The 24,563-nt window shown below is 41.9% G+C and overlaps 1 protein-coding gene across 7 annotated transcripts in view; it reads left to right on the top strand.

Annotated features, from left to right (window-relative positions):
- Arhgef3 (Rho guanine nucleotide exchange factor 3) overlaps positions 1–24,563 on the top strand; it is a 310,186-nt gene that overhangs the window by 124,441 nt on the left and 161,182 nt on the right. The window contains exon 1 of one of the 7 annotated variants that reach the window (XM_027921550.2): positions 8,512–8,648. The exons of the other annotated variants lie outside the window; for them this stretch is intronic. Within the exon in view, the coding sequence (XP_027777351.1) occupies positions 8,598–8,648 (51 nt within the window). The 5' untranslated portion in view covers positions 8,512–8,597. Of the gene's footprint in view, positions 1–8,511; positions 8,649–24,563 lie in introns of those variants that run through there. 7 annotated transcript variants of the gene reach the window in all.

The following is a 24,563-nucleotide window of genomic DNA, read 5'->3' as shown; positions in this document are numbered from 1 at the left end:
GGTGGGAGTAGCAGATTGGCCAAAGCTAAATCATAACTGCAAGGAGGGGGGTGCTGGGAAGCAGGTGTGTGATACTCTTTATCTCCTTTGGTAGAATGTGGGCTGTAGCTCCTGAGTAGGAGGCTTCCCTCAACCTAGGAAGGGAGTGCCCCTGCCAGGCATTCATACTTGCCCCATGGCTTTTGCAGAAACACACTGAAGAAGTGACATCTGGAGTCACTGGCCTCAGCAGAATTCATTTGCTAGGTGGTGGCACTTTAGAAAAAGCCTGGCTGCTTTCCTCTTAGAGGAATGATTCTTTAAAAAAAAAAAGAAGAAGAAGAAGCAGTACTGAATCTGGAAGCAGTTCTTTCTCACTATGTTGAGGCTAGGAGCTGTTTTTAAGAACCTCAAGTTCCTGCAGGTGTCCGGGTAACATATTTCCCTGGTGTTTATCACAGATTTGTATTCCTGCTGGAAATGCCCTAGCCATTGTCAGTGCTTATAATTGCTTTTTGTTATGCCACGTGGGGCTTATTGTCCATAATTCTGCTGCACAGTTTATTGTTTATGGTATGTGGTCTCCAGGAAGCTACATGCGGAAATCCCTCCTCTCACCAGGAAGTCTAATTTAAAGAGACAGACTCCAGGGCAGAGCCCTGACTGGAAGAAGCCTCCTGCCAGGTCAGTGGTGTGTGATGATTCCTTTCTGATTTTGATTCAAGTGGTGAAAAGTGGCAATCCGTATTCTTCAAGTACATGTGAACACACACAAAACAAAAAAAAACACACTTTCATTGTCATGTCATGTCATTGTCATTGTCGTGTGAATGTTGAGTTATGGGAGGACACAGGATGTTCAGTCTCTTTGGTATTTTCTTAAGGGAATTTTCTTAGAACTCTTTAGCTTTTTAGATGAACATAGCAATTCCAGGGAAGTCAGCATTATAATATTAAAAAATATATATATGGCTTAAGTTTTAACCACCCTCTAATTTTTCCTGTTGGAAGGAAGAGGGGAAATGGGACACAGCTCATTTCTATTGCCTTTTTTTTTTTTTTTTTTGGATTCCGGATATTGAACTCAGGGGCACCTGACCATTGAGCCACATCCCCACCCCTATTTTGTATTTTTTTTTTTTTTTTTTTGGAGACAGGGTCTCAATGAGTTGCTTAGTGCCTCGCTTTTGCTGAAGCTGGCTTTGAACTCATGATCCTCCTGCCTCAGCCTCTTGAGCCGTTGGGATTACATGCATGTGCAACTGCGCCTGGCTCTATTGTCTTTTATTATTAGATGCCCAATTGATTGCTCTCATAAATCAGGGTAAAAATTAAACCATTTCAGATTTAGTTACCACCTTTCCAACTTGCTAAGAGGGAAATTAATCTATTATAACATCAAGAAACTTCCTTTTTTGTTTGGGAAAAAAATAAGAAGTTATTACTCTGTTTTATCTTTAAATAAAGTTTCTAGTATGGAAAAATTAAAACCTACACAAAAGTAGAATAATATGGTACCCCTGATGTCCCGATCATCTTTTGTTCTGACTTTAAATATATGTCAATTAGTATCCTATAGTCCTCCCTTCAACACGTAATGAACAGAGGAAGCATTTCTGTTTTACAAATGAGGAAACTAAGGGTCAAGAGAGTGAAATGACTTCACAGGTCATCCTATCAGTAAATTCCTGGCAGAGCCAAAAAATATTACTGAGCCCCTATATTTATTTACCACTCATCTTTCTAGCTAGACTGTCATTTCCAGAAACTATCCTTAAAGAGGAATCTAGAGTTAAAATGATGGTGAGAAACTTTTCAATAACAATGATTTTTGCTTTATTTTAACTCAGGAATTCAGTGTATTGTTTTTTTTAATTAAAAAATTTTTTATAGTCATAGATGGACAGCATGCCTTTATTTGTTTATTTTTTTTATGTTGTGCTAAGGATTGAACCCAGTGCCTCATACATGCGAGGCAAGTGCTCTGCCACTGAGCTATAGCCCCAGCCTTCAAGTTGTTTTTGATATAAGCAAACTACTTAAAATCCTCCTGAGTGTTCATTTAAGTGTCAGAAATACCATCTCCGCCCCCATATTCAGAGTTTCCACTCCCAGCCAGTTTTAACAATATAATGCCAAATAGTAAGTCTCATTTCCAAGTAAGGCAGCTCTTTGGCTGAAAGATATCAGCTAATCAGTTTTTAAGACTTTTTTCTTCTTAAGAATTGGGCAGAGGTCAGCAACCTACAGGAGTTTCACTTTTAACTGATAGTATAAGGAAGGGGACCTGACAATCCCTTGAAAAAGCTGTACCCAGAAGTCTCATATTTCTAAGAAATAAATCAAATGAGCTTATTTGCAAGTGATCCCCAACTGCTCCATGGAGAAATTCCTCCCCCGCTCCTCAGCCTCTATCAGAAGGTGGCTTTCCTTGCTTCATGTTCACTTTCTTTTTTTGTTGTTGTTTATTGATTTATTATTATTATTTTTTTAGTTGTAGTTGGACACAGTACCTTTATTTTATTTATTTATTTTTATGTGGTGCTGAGGATCGAACCCAGCATCTCTCACGTGCTAGGTGAGTGCTCTACCCCTGAGCCATAACCACAGCCCCTCATGTTCACTTTTTAAAATAGCTCTTTATGTATCACTTGCTAAAATAATGCAAGGAATTTGGTTATAAAAGTTCAGGTTTGTTTAGAGAGAAAATACAGCACATAGATGATTGCTCTCAACAAAATCAGCAAGATAAGCACTCAAGATTACCCTGGTTAGCCATCCATTGAGACTCCTGTCTTGGAACATCATTTATCTTTAGTTCCTGTGTTGAAACCATAGATGAAGACTTTTCTATTTGTTCATTCTTGACCTTGGGCTCCCAGGTCTGTTCCACATTCTTCTCATCACTTTGTAATCTCCTTGAGCTGGGATATTAAGCAGGGCTCCATAAGAGCATCAGCATGTTCAAATGTTCAGAATCTCTTGAGTTAAATCCCCTTGCATCTGGTTGGTCCTGCCCTGGGGATAGTGTCTAGACCTCCCTTTTGTCCACAGTTCATGGTGGGGCCAGCAGAGTAGCTGTTCAGATTTTGCATGGATCAATCATACTTCTAGCAGGAAGGAGCAGACAGGAAATCATTCAATGAAAATATATGACTGCAACCAGGAGGCAGAGGCAGGAAGATAGCTTGAACCCAGGAGTTTGAGACCCTGTATCAAGTAAGCAAATAAATAAATAAATAAATATTTAAAAAATTAAAAATTGATCTGTGGGCTTTAAAAAAATTGTTTGACCACCTACATGTTTTGAAGTTCTTTTTATTTCTTTCTTGCTGTGTGTTACCTCTCTACCAATCTAACAACACCACAGAGTGTTGCTATTCCTCCCCTCTCAATCATAGCATAGATTCTTGGATTTCCTAGTTTTACCACGGTTTCAGAAGCCTAAGATCTGTGAATAATAGTTTCCTGATGTTAAAATTGGTTAAATCAATAGGCAGTAGACCATTTTCATTTGATCACTGTTATCACCCCATTTCTACTGAGATTATTTTGCTTCTTTTTCAATTCAGTTTGCAGAATTATTTACAAATTTTAGGCATCAAATGGGATATGGTTAAGGATTTTGATGCTACCTTCCAACTCTCAGATTTTGTGACATCTGTGGCACCTAGGGTACAAATGGGGGGAAAATTAAAGAATCAGAGTGAATTCAGATGGTAAGAACTGCCCTTCCTTGCTAACTTTTAACAAAGAAGGAATTCTGTCAAATTCTAACCTTTTTGTTTTATGCAAATGAAAATTTCATAGCCCCGATGAGTATGTTTCTGACAATATCTGCAGTGAGGAAACTGCCCGAACTTCTCAACTGAAAATGCTCTCAGCTATCAGCACAGGAAACATAGCCACTCAGGCTCCAGTGATGTCTCCAAGTATTTGGTGGCATTTTAACTAATTCTCCATTTTGATGCTGGTCTCTTTGGAGTCCAAAGATACCAGATTAGTTATTTAACCAAGTATAAGAACATAGGGGCCAGTCTTTGCATTGTAGGTGCCTTGTAGGTAGTTTCCCATGTAGAAATATGATTCACCTCCACACACTTAAAGAAAATATCATACCCTGAGAACTTACACCCCCACAATTTCATGGTCGGTTTCTTTTTTGTTGTTTGGGTATTTTTTTTCTTTTTCTTTTTTTTTTTAAAATTTGCTTCCATTCTGTGTTTCTCTCTCTCTCTCTCTCTCTCTCTCTTTTTAATATTTATTTTTTTAGGTGTAGATGGACACAACACAATGCCTTTATTATTATCATTTTTTTATATGGTGCTGAGGATCGAACCTGGGTCCCGCCCGTGCTAGGCAAGCGCTCTACCGCTGAGCCACAATCCCAGACCCTGTTGTTTTTTTTTTTCATATAAGATTTCTCTTAAATGTATGTAGCATTGACCTTGGATGAATGTGGTTTAGGGCTTTAAAAGGAAGCTTTTCTTTTCAATAGGCAAGTGAATTGCCTCATTGGTAGCAACCCTTGTCTTCTCTAGTGGTTCTGGTCCAATTTTTCAGATTCTGGAATATTCTAAAACAGGTTTCTGGCTGGCTATTGGGGGTTGGGGCTGGAGGCTTGTAGGAAGCAGGAGCTCTGAAGTCAACCCTCCTGACTGACCTCCCCATTACTAGGCCTGTGCATTAGGTAGGCTCATGTTACCTTTTCGAGTCTCTGTTTTTAAAAATCTGCAAAGTAGAGATAATAAAGTTTACCTTGGGACAGTTGTGAAGATCAAACAAAAAATATATGATAAGGGCTCATGTTAAAATATCAGAAATCTTCAGTCACATAAAGTCACTGTGGCTGTATGACGCTTTATTAACTGCTCACAGGTGCAGATTCTGTCTTTCTTTTCTTTTGGTACTGGGGATTGAACCCAGGGACACTTAACCACTGAGCCACATCCCCAGCCTACACACACACACACACACACATGGTTTGTTTTTTTTTTTGTTTGTTTGTTTTGTGGTGCTGGGAGTTGAACTCAGGGCCTTGTGAATGCAAGGCACGCACTCTACCAACTGAGCTATATCCCCAGTCCCCCTTTTTTATATTTTATTTTGAGACAGAGTCTCCCTAAGTTGGTTAGGGCCTTGCTAAGTTGATGAGGCTGGCTTTGTACTCAGATCTTCTTGCTTTAGCCTCCCACATTACTGGGATTACAGGTGTGGACCACTGCACCTGGCTCAGGTGCAGTTTCACCATGAGTAAAGTTCTCAACATTAGCAAAGGTGAAAGAAATGAACAGCTGAGAATCATTGCATGCATTTGCCATGTTTGCAGGGCATCTAGGGAGCAGGGGCTAAATGAGTGAAGGCTCATTCTTCCATGCCATGGTGTACCCTGCAGCGAGAGGTTGAAACTCTGTATGACATGAAAAATGCCCCAGCTCTTATGTGAGTACAAGTGGTTAAACAATGTTGTCATCCCATTTTTAGGAAACAAAACAAAACCAACCAACTAACAAATTAGAAACCAGTGTGTTTAGACAGAAGGAAGTTCCTGGAAGAATTGCCACCATAGGTTGCAAACTGGTAGCCCTTGGGACAAATCTAGCTAGCACCGTGATGTGTGGCCTTTATAGGATTTTTTACAATGATGAATAGTTGTGAAAATTGGAAGATTTTATTATAAGCTGGGATTTCTCTTGTGAAAGCTGGAATGTCTGGTCACCCTGGGCCAATTGCCCCTTTGGGCCAAAACGAACTGAAACTGCGCTTAGGCAAACATTCTCAGTGGTGCCCTAGTGTCCTTGGGCCTTTGCTTTCAGGTACTTTATCATTCCCATCCCCCACCCCTTCCCCATCCTGCAGGCATTTGGGTTTATGCCCTCCTACCTGTAGCTGGCTTTAACCCCAGTGTCTCTGGCAAAGTGCCTTTAGGAAGACTCACATTTTACTGTATATTCTTCCCTATGGCTTGACTGTATTAGATGACACTGTTACTTTTTTAAAAAAGTGTTTTTTAATTGTAGATGGACACAATACCTTTATTTTATTTATTCTTATGTGGTGCTGAGGATTGAACCCAGTGCCTCACACTTGCTAGGCAAGCACTTATACCACTGAGCTACAATCCTAGCCTGACACTGTTACTTTTAAAGTTTAAAAACCAGTAGAAAAAACACATTTTAATACTTGTTAGTATCTTAGATGCCATAGAGAAAATTTCTGTTCCTTTTGAGCTGCCATTCTGCAACCCAAAATAGATTTGAACTCTGCAGGTCAGGAGCTTCTTATTACTGAAATTTTCTTCTTGAGATGCCATGTTGATGGACCAGTTTCATAACTGGAGTTTTTAGTTCTGGTCAGAGAGAGAGCTGCTGCAGAGGAAATGGCTGTGCCCTGGTCTTTCTTCCCGTTTGCAGGCCTTGCCCCTCTCCCTTGGCAGGGTGTCTTCTGGCACTTTCTCCCTTCCTGTCTCCCTCCCTCCTTTCTTCTCTACTGCTACCTGCCCTGGAGCCCACTAAGTCTCACCTCTTCCATGAAGTGCTACAACCCACGGTTTCAGTTCTTCTTTCCCATTCATAGTCAACAGCCGGAAGTTAGATTGACTCATTCTAGGATTAGTTAAGGTGAATATACTCTCCCTCCACTGAAAAGATTCAAACTGTAGTGTGCTCTAGTCATCTCATTTCCCTTGGATGCTCACAGAGGTGAGGCTGGCCCTTTGAAGTTGCTTGTTTGCAGATCCTCCAGGAGGGAAGGGGCTGGGCTTAGAGAACCTTCCAGGGATCCCCAGAACACTGTTATTCTTCATTAGCTGAGTTGTCCCCAAAGCTAGCTAATCTCAGATTATTGACTGGCTTGGACAAATCTGGGAAGTTGTGTGGGAGGTTGGAACAAGAAGCCCTTGCCCCCTCCAGCCACTACTCAACCTCACTTGCTTTGTGGGGTGGCAGGCTGTGGGAAGTAGGGAATCCCAAGGATGATCTGAAATCCATCTTTTGGTAGGCACTACTATAGGAATTTGAGGACTTCCTGGTGCCAGCCCTAGGGACCCAGATGCTTGCCTAAAAGGTGAGAGCTCTTTTAATAGTGATTTCACTTCCTTCTTTCTTCAAACAGGTGTGACCCCTCACACTCCTCGAAGTAGGACCCTACTCTGCCAGTGCAGCCTCCAGATCTAAGTATTTGCATTTCTTTTGAAGTGCCTGTGAGTTCTGCACCTCCCCCAGGTGGCCTTTGACTGTTCTGCCTTGAGCATGCTGGCCCCAGACCTGCTCCTGCATCTCCTGCTTTGAGAAGACTTCTCAGACTTTGTACCCATTAAAAATGAATTCACCAGACTTATTTATTTCTTGGCTCTCTCAGTAGTTTTTGCAAATCCCTGGCAACAGGAATGGGATGGGCCAGCTTCTTTATAAGCTCCAAAGTCAATCCTTGAATTGAGTCTTCTTTTGTTATCTACATGAATCTCTTCACCTTGCTGTATCCCATGACCCAGAGAGAGAAAAAATGAAGCCTCTTCTAGATCTGTGGCATTTGTGAGAAGGCCTCATGCAACCCTGAGCTAAATCTTTGCAGCTGAACCTTCCAATTAGGAAGAATGTTGCAAATCAAATTTTACTCCATTGGAGGACTTAAAAAAAAAAAAAAGAATAAATGAAAACTCACTGGGGGTTTAGGTCTCCTTGGGCTTGAGACCCATTGCCACTGTACAGGGAGGGGGAGGTACTGGTACTGTGGGGACAGTTATATCCACAGAGTTTTACCCCCTGAAGCCTCATAGGTCTCAGTGAGACCATCTACCTTGCCCAAGCTGAGTTGTTTGGGTTGTAAAAAGCAGGACTGGTGCAAGCTGTTCATTTTGGTGAAAGTCTTAGTCCACAAAATGAGAAATGTCTGCCTGGAGTTACTCTTATCATAACTCTGAGGAGAGCAGGAAAGCCTCTTGTTATCCTTGACAAAAGCCAAAAGGGAGGTTTCCAGAAGCAGCTATTTTGAAAGAGCTCTGAAGGGAAGATGCCAGATTTGTGTAAGTAACAAGAAAGAAACGGATGGGTGTGTAGTTGCTTTTAAATTGGGCACTCAGTATGTGCTCTGTGTCCTGGGCAAGACTGCTGATTCTGGGTGAAGTTCAAGGGGACCATTGATTTCCTCTTTGAATACCCAAAACTCTCCTTCCTGCACCCCTTTCCTAATAATGCTTTCTTGTCATTTCATCCTAACATTTGGGTCTGTAAAGGTCCAGACATGAGGCAGCACAACCTTAGAGCTGCAGGGACACCCAGCACGGCTTTAGGTGGGAACCTAGTGAGCACTGTTTGCTTCTAATAGGCGGGGAGGGCACTGTCAGCCAGAAACTGAATTTCTGGTGTACTTTTGTATGCCAAAAGGCAGAGTGCTCTGAAAGAGCAGCTGCAACCGCTGAGGAAACTGCCAGAGGTGGGGAGCCCTGGGCTGGTGTGGCTCTCAGCTTCTGACACTTGTAACTGATGGCCCCTGTCACTTCCTGTCATACAGCCCCAGTGGTGGGGAGGAGTTCCTTCAGGGAAACCATGCTCAGCCTCACTCAGAGAATCCAGTCTGCAAGGGTCTGCCGCAGTTAGGGGCCCGGGGAGTCCGGGTGGATGAGGTCAGAGCCCCCTATGGTGTGGTGCTGCTTCTTTGTCCGGGCGCAGGTAAGCTCCCTGCTGCTGCTGAGCCAGGGATGGATGGCTCCTGACTCCAAGCCAACTCTCTACAAGGAACTAGGATTGGAGGTGTGGGTGGGCTTAGAGGTCTTCTCACCTCCCAAGGAACTGAGCAATGAGCTGCTATTAAAATACCTGGGTGATGGAGCCAGAGTCCTGCCTCCCTTCATTATGAACTAGGAGCTGCGTGGTGGTGTTTAAGACCTCAGAGTGTTGTACGTGGTTGCGATGGTGAGCAAAGTGGCGTGCGTCCTGTTAGTGCCTCCTCTAACATCTGTGATTGGAGGACAGCAAGGGGAGAGCTAGAGCTGTTCACTCCTTGCTGTATGATGCTAGCATTTAGAAAAAAAAATTTTTTTAACAAATGATCTGTTATTTATTTATTTATTTATTTTGGTTCTGGAGATTGAACCCAGGGCACTTTACACTGATCTGTATCCTCAGACCTTTTTATTTTATTTTTTTAAAATTTGAGAGACAAGGGCTCACTAAGTTGCTGAGGCTGGTCTTGAACTTGTGATCTTCTTGCCTCAGCCTCCTGAGCTGCTGGGATTACAGGCATGTACCTTTGAGTCCAGTGAATAAACCATTTTAATTAATGGGAAGGAAAAGAGAGAAAAACTGCCTTCTGTCTTTGATGCTCTTGTTGTTTATTCACAAAGTGGATTTCCAGGATTATCTTTTCTTCTTTGGGTTGGGAGATGGCTGGACTCAGTTTTGAAAGTTTATTCTGCTTGGGCCAATTTTTGTAGGTTTCCCTAGAGTGATTCTGTGTTTAGAATGTGTTTATGGTTGGGAAGATGAAGTCACGTGGTAAATCAGTGGACACTCAGACCTCTCACTCAGAGTGCTGGTGCTTGGTTTGGGTTAATGCTACAGATGTTTTGTTTTTATGGGTTGAATGGTTGAGTCTTGAAGCTTATATTCTTTGTCCCTTTTATTTACTGAATTTGTTTATTTGGAGGTAGGTTTGTTGAAGTTTTGAGTAAGCCAAACTACTTTTGCAAGTTTGTGGTATTAGAGATTAACCCAGAAGTGCTACATCGCCACCCTTTTTAATTTTTTTTTTTTTTAATTTGAGGTCTCAATAAGTTGTTAAGGCTGGCTTCAACTCTGTTATCCTCCTGCTTCAGCCTCCTAAATTGCTGGGATTATAGGTGTGCGCCATGACACTAGCTCAAAAACCTACTTTCTAAAGGGATGCCTCTTGCTTTTTCTATTCCTCTCATCAGAATGATGTTTCTGAGACTGATTTTTGTAATCCAGGTTCTAACTCTTGTACATGACCATTATGGATATACTTTTTTTTTTAGTTCTTTTTATTGTGTTCAAAGTCATATATCATTAAATTTGTCATCTTGACCATTTTTATGTATCCAGTTCAATGTTATAAATACATTCATAATAGTCTGCAACTATTACTACCCTTTATCCATAACTTTTTTCTTTCTATAAAACTGGAAACTGTATCCATTAAACAGTAACTTTCAGTTTCTCCCTTTCCCCAGCTCATGACAACTACCATTCTATTTTCTGTCTTTATGATTTTGACTACTCTAAGTATCTCATACAAATTGAGTCAAACAGTATTTGTCTTTTGTTACTGTCTTTATTTCACTTTTCAGAGTGTCCTCAAGGTTCATCCATGATATAGCATACATCAGTATTTCCTTATTTTGGGGGGCTGAATAATATTCCAGTTTCTATATGTAGCACATTTTCCTTAGCCATTCCATGCTCAATGGACCCCATGGGTGGCTTTCATCTTTGGGCAATTGTCAATAATCTTGCTGTGAAGATGGGTATAAAAATATCTCTTTTGAGACCTTGCTTTGAATTTTAGGGTGCTATACCCCAAAGTGGAATTTCAGGATCATAATTTTTAATTTTTGAGGACCCTTTTCCACAACTTTACTATTTGACATCCCCACCTGTGTGCACCAACCAGGGTTCCAGTTTTTTTTTTTTTTTTTTTTTTTGCATCCTTGTCAACTCACACTTGTTATTTTCTGAGTTGTTCTTTTTTTTTTTTTTTAGCCCTCTAATGGGTATGAAGAGTCATATTATAGTTTTAATTTGCATTTCTCTAACGATTAGTGATGTTGAGCATCTTTTCATAAGCATTATTGGCCACATATATGTTTTCTTTAGCAAAATGTCTGTGCAAGTCCTTTGCCCATTTTTGAATCAGGCTGTTTGTCTTTTGTTGTGGAGTTTTAGGAGTTCTCTATATATTCTGGATATTTAACCCTTATCAGATATATGACATACAAATGTATTTTCCTATTTGGGGGCTTCCTTTTTATTCAACTGATGCTATATAGACATACATTCATCCTCTCGTGTGACCTGGTTTTCACTGTTCCCATCTCACTCACCCAACTGTTTGCTCACTTGATGAAGGATAATTTTTGAGCTTTTGAGATATGAAAATTAACAACAGTTTAAATTATTTGCTACATGTTAATGAAGGTTAATGCAGTGGTTAGTAACAATATAATTCAACAATAGCTGGCATTTATTAGATGCTATTCACACTACTAAGTTCTTTACTCATATTAGCTTATGAAATTCTGACAATACTAGAGAGATTGGCCATTATTATCATTCCCATTTTGAAGATAGTGAAACTAAGGTTCAGAGAAGAGAATTTGCCCAGGGAGACCTGGCTGGTTAGTGAGTCAGATTTTAAACCTGGGCAGAATGGGTCCAGAAATGACACCCTTAACCGTGGGGTGCTACATGATGATTTGGATGCTAGGGCTCTTTCAAGGACTACCATGTTTAGCATCTACAGGGACACTCTACTTTCTAGTCCTTTGTCAAGTCATCCCATTTCGGTGAATACTTGGTGTGGTCTAGTTAGTGCTTAAGTAAGAGGTACCTATGACATGTCATCTCCTCCTCTGGACTCAGTTTCCCAACCTGTCTAATGGTGAGACCTCTAAAGTCATTTTAGCTCTGATATGAGTCTGTGGCATGCACCTCCCTTGCATAAAAAATAAAAACTACTTTTCTTAGCTGCCTTGTTTCAAAGTCAAATGATTAATGAGTATTTTAAAGCACTCATTTCCCAAGGATGTTGACTGGTACTCCAGATGTAACAAGCTGCTGTTCTTGAAAATATTATCAAGTGAGTTTTGATTCCTTAGCTGTGAGAATCTCCAGAGGAAGGTTCTAGGGAATTGAGCCTGAGTATGGGAGAGAGAAGAGGGAAGCAAGGTGTGGGGCATCTTTTAAAGATATAATAAATCCATGTTAGATCTGGCCAAGTAGATCTGTACCTATGGAGAACTGGGAGGGATGTTGTGGTGGGGAAGAGATGGCCTTTACAACCCAACAGGTGAGTCCCAGACCCACCTTTTTCTGGCCGTGCAATCCAAGGAGTGTCATTGAACCTCTCTGAATCTATTTTCTCCTCTTTACAATGGGGATGGTTAAACAGTGCCCACCTTGCTGTGCTGTCCTGAGGATTAACTGAAGTCACTCATGATAGTGCTTAGCAGGGTTGGCACTCAGCAAATGCGATCCATGTCCCACCTTGTATTGACTCCAGGACCTGTCGGCGACTATAACTCCTTAGTGTGTAAGGGCTTAGCAATGGTGAGGCGCCAGGTACTTATGTCCTGAGATAAATGTGGACCTGGTTGGATTTTTGTGGAGGGAAAAAAGCAGCATATTTCACGGCAGGTTACCACTTCATTTTCAGGCCCCTTTCCCAGCCATGTTTTTAAGGCTTGCGCGGGAATGAAGTGGAGGCTATGGAAGGGGAAGCTGATTCAAAGCAGATCCTGAAAAGGTCCCTCTTGATAGAACACTCATTCGAGTATGACGCAAGGGACAAGGTCAGGGTGGCGGCCCGACAGTTGACCTGGACAGAAACAATGGGTGGCTTTAGGAACTAAATATAGACAGTGTGACTATACCATTCCCAGTGCTGGCTGGGTGGGCAGTTCTCTCAGAAAGAGCTCCAAAAGCAGCCCCTGGGTGCCACCGGGCTCTGGCAACCTTTTTGTTCTGCATAACTTCATCCATACCCAGCTTCTCTGTGTGTTTCCTTTCCCCTCCTCGTGCCTGCCAGGTCTTCCTGTGACGCTTACCTCCTCTCTCCCTTGCTTCCGCAAGACCCCATCTGGTCCTGCCATAAACTCCAGAGGTTCTCTCCACAGTGCTCCTTATGGAGCAGGACCAAGAGCACGGGACCAGGGGTTGGGAGCTTGGGGTCCAAGTTTCGGATTCTGCAGTCAGTTATGGGCAATGCTGGTTTTCCTGGTGCTAGGTTCTCCATCTAGGTGCAGTAGAGACATCGCTGAACTCGATGCTGAGATTGCCAACCTGATTTCAAATCCTTACTGTCCCTTTCTCTGTGACTTGATGTAGGTTTCTTACCTCTCTGGGTCTTAGCTATCTCACCTGCAGAATGGGATGGTAATAGTTCCTGCCTCGTGGGCTCTGTTTGTGAAAGAGCGTCTGTGAAGTCCTTCAAATGGTGCAGCTCGTTGGTGCTACAAAATACTTATTATGGTTGTGATTGTGATTTGTAGGAAAAAGAGACCTGAAATGGATCATGTTTTCTGTATCCACATACCACGTGTACCATTACTTTTCACTAACCATTTTTCCTTAAATTGTATAGTTTATTTTTATTTTTGTTTGTTTGTTTTTAGACATTAGGTTCATCCTAGGTAGTCATAGTCCTGGAATTTCAGGTTGGATGGGTTTCCTCAAATGCATTATAATATATATATATAGGTCTACCACATATGGTCTGAGATGAGTCCTTCCTACACTTTGGGGTCTGTAGAATCAATGACTCTGAACATCTGAGGTCCAGGTTGTAGCCTTCTTGTCATTTTGACCATGCTTACCCCACTGTAATGAACAGTGACCCTGTCCTTTCATTTATCAGGCCCTGCCTGAAAATAAGCTTTGCACCTGATTCTGTGACAAATGTCTAGATGCCCCCCTCCAAATCCCCCCCCCCCCGCCACCTTTTTAATCTTTTTTGCATGGGCCATTAACAGCCTGGAGAAGAAATGAAAAGAAAAGCACAAAATGACCTGATTTCTGAAATGTCACTTTAGTGAGAACTGAGAAAGGAATCTCTAGATATGGGTAAAGGGGACTGTTTCAGTCAGCTTTTGCTGAGTAACAGCCACTCCCAAATTCAGTGGCAAATAGTAATAAGCAAGCATTTATTCTTCTGCTCACAGGAGCACAGATTGGCTAGGGTGGTTGGCCCCCCATGGGTTCACATGTGTATTGTTCTCTAGTGGAGATTAGAAGCTCCAGAGGAGCAAGCAGCAACACACAATGTCTTTTAAGGTATTCTCAGAATTGGAACCTTGTTTCTTCTGCTTATATTCTCTTGGCCAGAGGAATTCACAGGATCAAGCCATGGAGGGAAGGGGAGGGCATCCATGTTTTCTAAGGACTAAACTGCTCTACCACAGAGAGCATCTCTTAACCTGCACTAATTGAGTATCTACTATGTGTAACATTATGCCATGTTTGGGGGATAAATATAGGAGCAATAAATGATGAAGTGATGAGAAAGTTTAACCCAAGGCCTGACACATATTAGGTCCTCAATAAACACATGATAAATGACTATCCTCTATGACTTCTTAGTGCTTGGCTATTGATGAGTATCTTACATGGGTTGTCTCATTTGATCCTCTTAAGACCCTGTTGGGCAGATATTGTGGTACAAGGCCAGACAGATGTGATCTTGTCCTGGCCAATTAAATGCTTGTCATCTCCTATGTATGGAAGGGGCAAGTGGGTGGAGGCCCAGAGGCAGGGAATAATCACCTGCACAGCTCATCACTGCCGTGGGTGAGAGGTGGGCTTTGCACCAGTGGTGCTCAGGGTCATGTTCGTTGGGTATTTGTTCTCATGTGCATATTATGGACTCTGTTCGTTGCTAACTCTTCAGGCTTCTATGCATACTGAAACATTAGCAAGGTACTTGGTCTATCCCAGTTTCTCTAAACCACCAGCTCTCTGCCTCCTTGAGGGTACATGCATCTTTGAGTATTCTTTTCAGAAAATTGCAAACAGTTGTGAATATTTCCATGCAGGATGACAGCACCAGGTGAATGGCTCTGCTCTGCTCTAATTATTCACTCCATTTCCTTTCCCCTCTCTTTCTCTCTCTCCCTTAAGAAATCAATCCAGTGGAAGGGATTTTTTTTTGTGTTTGGGTGCTGCTGCCAGGTTCAGAGTCTGACTCATGTGAACTGCCCAATGAGTGTTTCTAAAAGGGCGAGACCACAAAGATGAAGGTATGGGTGCTATCTTGTTTACATGTGCTTAGGGTCACAGAACTTTCACCCTTGATGAGATAGGAAAACTCGTATTATCCAACTTCTCTAGTTGATAAGATTATGAAACTGAGACCCAGAGAGGTTAGTTCAGTTACCCAAAGGCTCACAGCTAATAATAACAATAAAATTAATGTTTTCCCCCAAAGCAGATAACTTATGCTCACATACAATTAGATACTCAGTGCCTTTTCAGAATACAGAGCCTATTCCGATGAGTTTTCTGGGTTGTGTGAGAAGTTTTCTTCTCTCTCATGTCTGAAACCAAAGATATGGATGACAGGAACATCTGTTTCATATCTCAACTTATAGAACCATTGTGGGGTGAGCTCCTTAGGGATCTTTCTCTGGATCTCTCCTTTCCAAGGTGCCTCTCCATGCTCATTTAGAGCTATGTATAGACCCTGCTGAGATGGGGACATTTGTGCCCAGGCCAGGTCAAAGGGTAGAAGGTGGAGTAGGGACAGAGCAGGGAAGCAATTTATTCCTGCAGGGTCCTGGAAATCTTATTTGGAGACATTAGTCTATTCTTAGTTCGAAGTCACTTTGTTCTCTGGTGCATTGTTTTAACAGCCACCAGGAAATCAATCCCTGCTCGGTCAGCGATGCCACTGCTTCCTGCCTGTGGCCGCCCAGGTGGGGAGTGTACTAGTTCGATTCAGGGCTAGTCCTTTGTCAGCAGGATCCCTGTAGCCCTTTCTCCTTTGTTGCCCAGCCTGTCTTCATGGAACAGGGAAGGGCGAGGAGGAAAGAGATGTCTTTCTTTCTTTCTCTCTCTCTCTCTCTTTTTTTTTTTTTGATGAGTCTATTTTTCTTTATAGCAATATTAACTGTAGTTATTTACTTGTTAAAAAGAAAAATGCTAAAATCTAGGTCTCAGCAGAGCACTGTGCCCTCTAGAACAGCATTGTTTAGTGGACCCAGAATGCAACCTACATGTCTATTTTAAATCCCCTAGTAGGCACATTAAAAGAAGTGAGAAAAACAGGAAAAATTAATTTTAATATATTTAGGTCACTGTACCTGAATATGAGCATTCCATCATGTAATTGGTATGGAAATTATTAAGTAGATATTTTACATTTTTTCTTTTTCCATACTAAGTCTTCCAGATCCAGTGTGCATCGTTTACTGAGAACACATCTCAGTGAGGACTAGGTGCATTTCAAGTGACCCTAAACCACATGTAGCTACCCCACAGGGCAGGTCTGGAGCGGCCCCTCCCATGAGAGCTTTCCACGATGATGGAATGTTTTATTTTATTTTATTTTTATTTGCTTGTTTGGTGCTGTAGATTGAACCCAGGGGCACTTTACCACTGAGCTACAGCCTTAGCCCTTTTCATTTTGATTTTGAAACATTCTCTCGATAAGTTTCTGAGGCTGGCCTTGAACTTGTCATCCTGCTGAGGCCTCCTGAGTTGCTGGGATTACAGGCATAGGCCACAGGCACCTAGCTTTGATGGAATGTTTTATACCTACTCTGTCTCAGAGACCATAAACCTACACAGGTGGCCAGTGAGCACTTGAAATGTGGCTAGCACAACTGAGGAGCTGAGTTTTTAATTTTACATATTTTTAATTAATTTAAAATGTAAATTTGAACAGACACATGTATCTAGTGGTACCATCTTGGACAACCCAATTATAGAGATTGGATCTTCTTAGAGAAATATTGATTGAAACTTGACACATATAATTTCTCACCTACCACATTGGCAGAGATTTTAAAGTTAGAACATTGGTGAGGGCAATAGACCCTTTCATGCATGGTCTCTGGGAGCAGAAACGAGACAAAGCTTTATGGAGGAAAATCTGGCAATACTTATCAATGAACCCAGCAGTTCCATTCCTGAATGTTAATTCCACAGTCCCTTGTACAGGTAGATGGTTTACATAAAAGGACATTTGTTGCAGCATGAGACTGACAATCCTATGCATGCATATTTTGGAAAATACAGTTAATTTTTACTTAAAGTAATTAAATTAATAAGTAATGTATTTATTTTTTACAATATGATTTAAATATATTTTTAAATATAATTTGTTTTTAAAATAGTATTTTAAATTGTTTTCAAATGTTGTTGATATCCATCTACATAACCCATATAAACAAAAGCTCATTGCCCCCCCTCAAAAATTTTAAAAATCTGAAATGGTCTTGATAGGCAAGAACTATCAAGAACTGCTGGTCTAGAAGTAAGAATTGTGCCATGTGCTTGAATTCTTGTTGGATCACAAGAAAAGACAGCTAGCCCAGTGAATTGTATGGGGGAGCTGGGCTGGAGCTGATGTGTATCCAACTGCAAACACATGGCCTGGACAGATGTGTGGGAAAGAGGCAGCTTGGTTGATGGATTGGTTTTGACTTGACAGGAATGTTGGTGCATGTCCTGTACATTGTTTTCCTTCTAATGGACATTTCTTTAATTTCCAGTTCTTGACTGTTGTAAACATCTTGGACCTGTCTTCAGGTGCTCACAGAGGACAAGATGTAGCTCATAGTACCTCCCTAAAGGTGGAATGGCAAGCAGAACGCCGCACATACCTGCAGCTTGACTGGAAGCTGCTTCTTACTCCCTCATCTGGGGGTTTTCTCCTCAGCCTTGACTCAGAGCCCCTATATCCTTACCACTTCCTATCATCACCTGATGTCACTCTTACAAAACTGAGGCTGTAGCGTGGCATCTCACTTGAACCCTTTCCCTACTGATACCCACCTTTGTTTGCCACCTTGGAGCATAAAATAGAAACTCTAAATTGTAGGCAATTCAGGAAAAGTCTTTGCCTTGAGGAAACTTATGTTTCTCTCTTCCTCTTTTTTCCTTTCTCCCTCTCCCTCTGTGTGTTTCTATTTGTCTTTCTCTGTCTCTCTCGCTAGTCATTGTTCTTGGTAGTGTGTGCTGTGATTTGGGGCTGCTTGGGGTCCTTAATGAAGGCCTTGTTCTGTTGCCGACTGGGCTGATGTAAGCCAGCTTCTCTGGGCCGCTCACACGCCTGCCTAGGTGGGCCCTCCCTGCAGGCCTGTAGCTAGGGCCTCTTCCCCAGCCTGCAACCTGCACGCAGCCACACTGGGTCCTACATTCAGGAGTGCTGTATGCTTGGCTTAGTGCACTGCTGTAATTATCTTGTAAAACAGTAATTTTTGAACTGAGGTCCTCGTGTTTTCAGTTTGCTCTTGGTCTTGCAAATTATATAGCCAGTCTGACCTGAAGCATCTTTGTGTGTCAGACAAAAAAAGAGTGTGGGAAAGAGTGGTGCAGCTCTGTGGGGGATGCTCTTCTTGCTCTGTGAAAAGATGCCCTCCACCATGGTACCAGAGCCCTTTTGAATAAAACACTCATTTGCTGTCTTCATGCATTGCTTTTCTTTTTTCCCTTTTTCTCTCTCCTTCCTCCCTCCCTCCCTCCCTCCCTTCCTTCCTTCCTTCCTTCCTTCCTTCTCTCCCCCGCCCTCTATACACACTCTAACTATAGATCCTCATATTTATAGATTTCATATTTGTGAATGTGCCTACTCTCTAAAATTTATATGTAACCCCAGGTCAGTACTTATAGCATTTTTGTGATCATTTACCAACATGTGCAAAGCAGTAAGAATCTGAGTCCCTCTGTGTGCATGTGTCCAGCTGAGGTGGAACCCCGTGACACGCTATCTTCGTGTTCCGGCTCTCCTGCTGCAAACAAATGTCCTTTCTGTAGTCTATATAGTGCTGTGCTTTCATATTTAAGTAGTTTTTGTTGGTTATTTCACTGTTCCAAATGGTCCCCCAGTGCAGCGCTGAGGTGCCTTGTGGTGTCCTTAAGCACAATTAGGCTGCGGTGTGCTTTCCAGAGAAAAGCACACCGCGTTGGATAAGCTTCCTTCAGGCACAGGTACCGTATGATGCCATGAGTTCAATGGTAATGAATCAACAGTTCATACTCAATGAGGTATCCTGAGCAGAAACACATGTAACCCAGGTTATGTATTGATTAGCTGACAAATATTGCAGACACTTATCCCTGTAATTATAGAACATGGCTGTTATGAATACTGAGAGTCAACTGTATGTGCAGAGATATGTGTGTCTTTTCCTCTCCCTTACCCACTCTCCTTTTTACCTACTCTCTCTTTCTTTCTTCTCCTAATCCTTTGCTTTTGGGGGGCTGATTTCCTTGGTCATTGATCCTTCTGTATTATCCTTCAGCCCTCAAGAGTGCCCACAGAAGGCCCTTTACTTGCTCATCCCCTCATTCGTTCCTCATTCAGTACACATCGGAGGGTCACCTTCTTTTTGCCATGCTCTGGGCTAGGCTAGGACTTGAACACACACCTTTATGTTAAAAAACATCACATACAGATAAGATTATTGCAGTCTGTGATTTTGAAGCAAATCAAGAATCTCAGAAACTATTTCTAAAAGTGCTTCCCATCCTCTGCCATTCTTGCCCACTTTTTTCCCCTACCCAGCAATCTTTTTGGCCACATGTTGTCCTAAAATGTTAGAAGGAAACTTTAGAGGCCACCTGATCCAACGCCCTCAGTTTACAGATAATGAGACTAAGATCCAGATAGGGAATGTGAAATGCCTGAGTCATGTAGGTAGTGTGAGGGCCTTAAAAAAAAAAAAAAAACAGGTGACAACCCAGGTAATAATTGTTCACTGATTGTTCTGTTTTACAAGTAAGGATCAGGCAAGAAAAAGAGAGCATCAATTATGATCTGGCAATGTCTGATAAAATATTCATGAAACAGATTTCTGCAAATTGTGTGCATTGTAATAAAGCTGAAGAAAAAAATATCTGAACAGAAGTTTAGAAAACAATCTAGGTTTAACTGTCTTTTTTTTTTTTTTATGGAAGCATTCCATATCTCTGGTCAGGGTGTCTAGATGTTTATACTAGATAGCAGGGTCTTTAAATTTCTCATTTGGGCTGAGCACAGTGGCATACACCTGTAATCCCAGTGGCTCAGGATGCTCAGGCAGGAGGATCGCGAGTTCAAAGCCACCTCAGAAACTTAGCAAGGCCCTAAGCAACTTAGTGAGACCCTGTCTCTAAATACAATATAAAAAAGAACTGGGGATGTGGCTCAGTGGTTGAGTGTCCCTAGGTTCAATACCTGGTACCAAAATAAATAAATAAATCTCTAATTTAGATGATTTCTATTATCAATATCTGTTGTAGCACATCTAAAAGTGGGCATCACGCCGGGCATAGTGGTGCACACCTGTAATCCTAGCAGCTCGGGGGCTGAGGCAGGAGGATCTCGAGTTCAAAGTCAGCCTCAGCAACAGTGAGGCACCAAGCAATTCAGTGAGACCCTATCTCTAAATAAAATACAAAGTAGGGCTGAGGACATGGCTCAGTGATCGAGTGCCCCTGAGTTCAATTCCTAGTACCAGCCCCCCAATAAAAAATTTTTTTTTAAAAAAGTGAGCATCACTTGGTCCTAGTCACACATACATAAATTTGCAAGCCCAGAGTGTGGCAAGAAGGTGGGGGAATCTACAAAGCCAATCAGGAAACAGATCCAGGAAGCCTACTTCCTGCCTGCTCCCCAAATCTAGCCACCACTCTTTCCCTCCTGAAAGGGGGAAGGAAGAAGGTTAAATAAAGATAATGTGCCCATCCTCAAACAAAGCATGGCTAACCTCTTTGGGTCTTCCAAGTACTCCCATTTCCTGTGGCTAAAGTTAGGCCTTTTAGATAGGAATTTCAATTTTAATCCATGACTGGGCAGACAGAGGGTTACAGACCTCTCCATAAAGGACGGGAAAAAGGAGGAGTCCCTTTCCAGCCATCCCAGGGGAGAGCTGGGCCAGAGAGTTGCTTTTTTTTTTTTTGTACTTGTCATGAGCAGTAAAAATGCATGGCACAGTTACACCATTACTTTGTGTGATAATTACAAGAGAGAGCCTCCATCATGAAGTGTTTCTTAAACCTCACTCATCTGTGGCTCTGAACCTCAGAAAAGACAATAATTTTCTACCAAACAATGTATGTAGGTTTTCCTTATATTTCTCTTTAATGAAATGTTCATATTATAATGATAGAACTCTAGGATGCTTGCCATAAGTAGACTATAACTGTTAGGGTAAATAACATGCACTAAGCCATGTAATTAAATTCCAGCTAGATGCTGTGGCCTGGGCATCTTTGTGCCCCAAAAGATGGAGGTAGTTAAACATCAGAGGGGTGGTAAACAAGAACTAACCCCAATTTAAGCCTTTCTCCTTGACAGAGTCAGGAAGGACAATGAATTGGAAATGGAATAGCTTTGTTATTATGTGATCTGGTGCTATGTAAAGGCTGTTGTAGTGCCCCACCCATATGGCCTAGGTCTCTCTCCAGATGTCACCTGTAGGTTTCCCATCCATGCCTGTCTCTTCCTATGCCCTTCTTGGTTTTTTTTTTTTTTTTTTTTTGGTGGGGGGAGGTGGTTATCGCGGATTAAACTCAGGGATACTTGACCACTGAGCCACATTCCCAGCCCTATTTTGCATTTTATTTAGAGACAGGGTCTCACTGAGTTGCTTAGGATCTTGCCATTGCTGAGGCTGGCTTTGAACTTGAGATCCTCTTGCCTCAGCCCTTGAGCTTCTGGGATTACAGGTGTGCACCACTATGCCCGGTGTGATGCCCACTTTTAGGTGTGCTGTAACAGGTATTGATAATAGGAATCATCTAAGTGAGAAATTTATTTATTTATTTTGGTACCAGGGAATGAACCCAAGGATGCTCAACCACTGAGCCACATCCCCAGTTCTTTTTTATATTGTATTTAGAGACAAGGTCTTGCTAAATTGCTTAGTGCCTTGCTTTTGCTGAGGCTGGCTTTGAACTTGTGATCCTCCTGTCTCAGCCTCCGGAGCCACTGGGATTATAGGTGTGTGCCATGGCTCCCGGCTCTTCCTATGCACTTCTACCTGCAGGGCTTTCATCCAAGGCAGCTGACATCCTGGAGAGCCCCCTCTACCCCTGGGTTGGACACTTTTTCCTCCACACACTCAGGGAAGAAGGTTGGGTGTTGTCTGTACTCTCTCAGGGGGTCTCCAACAGATTGAACTCCGGCTGGCCATGGCTGTAATCTGCTTGGTCCACACCCTTTATCATTTCCTTTCCCCTGTCTCACTTCCTCACTCCCACTGGTTCTTCCGAGGATCATCTCCCAAGTAAACTGTTTATACATGAATCTCCAAGGTCTGTGTTAGGGGAACCCCAAAGACACCTCATAAGCATACTGCACCAAAGAATGGTTTAAAAATGGATACATATAGTTAGATTGGAATGGAAGCCTCAGAATGAATTCACATTTGTATTTTTTCCCTACATCTACTGAGAGGGTCCAGAAACTGTGGCTTCTTAGCAGCAAAGAACAAAATTTAGAGCCCAGATGTTGGTTTCTAAATGCTATTCTGCACTAAAAAGACCCAGGGTTTTTGGAGAAAAGGCCAATTCCAAGGACTGGGGCAGGGAAGATACCAGAGGACTCTCAATAATTTTTTTAATACCAAATAGTAATGAAGTACTTTAAGAATGATGGATAGGTGAGCAAGCAGGACATACAAACCAGCTAGTAGGGCTCTCCCTGGCCAAGTCTGGAACAATCTGAGCACCAAAGTGAATAATGATAGTAATAACCACAGAATAAAATAGGAATCCATGAAAACCCACAGTGATAGAAATACAGTAGTCCTCTCTTATGCATTTGGGATATGGTCTGAGATCCCCACTGGATGCCTGAAATCATGGGTACTACCAGCCCTATATATACTGTGTCTTTTCCTATACACAGTCTACTACATGACTAATGAGGGAGTAGTACATACAGCATAGATACCCTGGACAAAGGGATAAGTCAAATTCCAGTGAGGACAGAGTAGATGGTGTGAGATTTCATCAGAGTACCCAGAATGGTGTGTGACTTCAAACATGAAGTGTTTATTTCTGGAATTTTTGATTTCATATTTGGTCAACACAGGAAATTGAAACTAGGGAAAGTGAAACCATGGGTAAGGGGGTACTCCTAGAAATGGGGAAGTAAAGGGTGGTGAAGGGAGAGCTCTGCCATAAGGTAGAGCTAATTCACAAATAGGATGATGGAGTTAAAAAACCATCAGTACTGAAACTAGCATTTCATGGGGAATGAGCCACCCCTATAGTTTCAATTTGTTACTTACCAAAGGAAAAATAGCGAAATTTACAATGGAGACATGATGGGGATGTAGCTTAATGGTAGCATACTTGCCTGGTGTGTATGAGACCCTATGTTCTATCCCCAGTACTGGGGGGAAAAAGTGTACAATGGAGAAACTTTGAATTCAATAATCAAAGCTAATGTTACCAATATTGGGACAAACTGATATAATAGGATCCTCTGATGGAATGTACTAAGAAAGACATCGCACTTCTATCATGTTCCAGTGAAAAATGCACAACTTAACCTATTCTCCCATCACTCTAGTTGTTTTTAAATACATCACTTGAATCTAATCATGAAGAAACATTTAATAAGCCCACATTGAGGGAAGTTGTACAACATTACTGGCCTGTATTCTTCAAAATTGTTAAAATCAGCTGGGAATGTTGGCTCACACCTATAATCCCAGCGACTTGGGTGGCTGAGGCAGGAGGATGGCAAGTTCAAGGCCAGCCTCAGCAGTTGAGCTAGGGATGTAGCTCAGTGGTAGGGCAAAGCCTGGGGACTGTTCCAGATGAAGGAAGACTGAAGAATACACGACAACAAATACAAGGCAGGATCCTGAATCAGATTCTGGACCAGGAAGGCAATGACTATAAAATACATGATTGGGACAGTCCAGCATATTTTGAAAATGAACTGTGGATAAGTTGACATATTTTGTCAATGTTAAATTTCCTTCTTTTGATAATAATTACACTGTGTAAGAGGATGCTCTTGGAAAATACACACTGAAGTATTTTGGGGTTAAAGGGATATGAAGTCTGTAATTCATTCTCAAATAGGAAGAAATACTTTACATCCATATGTCTAGATAGATAAATGGGGAGATAAATAGGGATGAAATAACTGTAAAAAGATATAAGGAATCAGTGAATCTGGGTAAAGGGTTTTATCTTATTCTAGACTTACGCGAGCTTGTCTCTAAGTTTCAAATTGTATTAAAGTGTCCAAAGAAACAAAATGGGTTGGGTGTTGTGGCGCACACCTGTAATCCCAACTGCTTGGGAGACCAAGGCAGGAGGATTACAAGTTCAAAGCCAGCCTCAGCAACTTAGTGAGGCACTAAATAACTTAGCAAGACCCTGTTTATTAATAAAATATTTTTTAAAAAGGCCTGAGAATGTGACTCAATGCTTAAGTGCACTTAAGTATACTGCTGTAATTATCTTGTAATACAGTAATTTACCACACACACACACACACACAAAAGTAAAACAAAATAAATGCACAAATTCACAAACGACCTAAGCACTCTGACCTGTGCAAGAAAAAGGCCTATGTCCCTTTGCTCCTGTTTGGGCATCCAGTATCCTCTTGCTGCCCAACCCTAGGGGGCAGCAGCCCCTCTTGTGCCTTCAATCCTTCAGGCTCCCTTGAGGCAGCAGTTGGTC

The sequence above is a fragment of the Marmota flaviventris genome, chromosome 1 (genome assembly GCF_047511675.1).
Source record: "Marmota flaviventris isolate mMarFla1 chromosome 1, mMarFla1.hap1, whole genome shotgun sequence".
NCBI lineage: Eukaryota > Metazoa > Chordata > Mammalia > Rodentia > Sciuridae > Marmota > Marmota flaviventris.
This window is presented reverse-complemented; position numbering and strand designations above follow the sequence as displayed.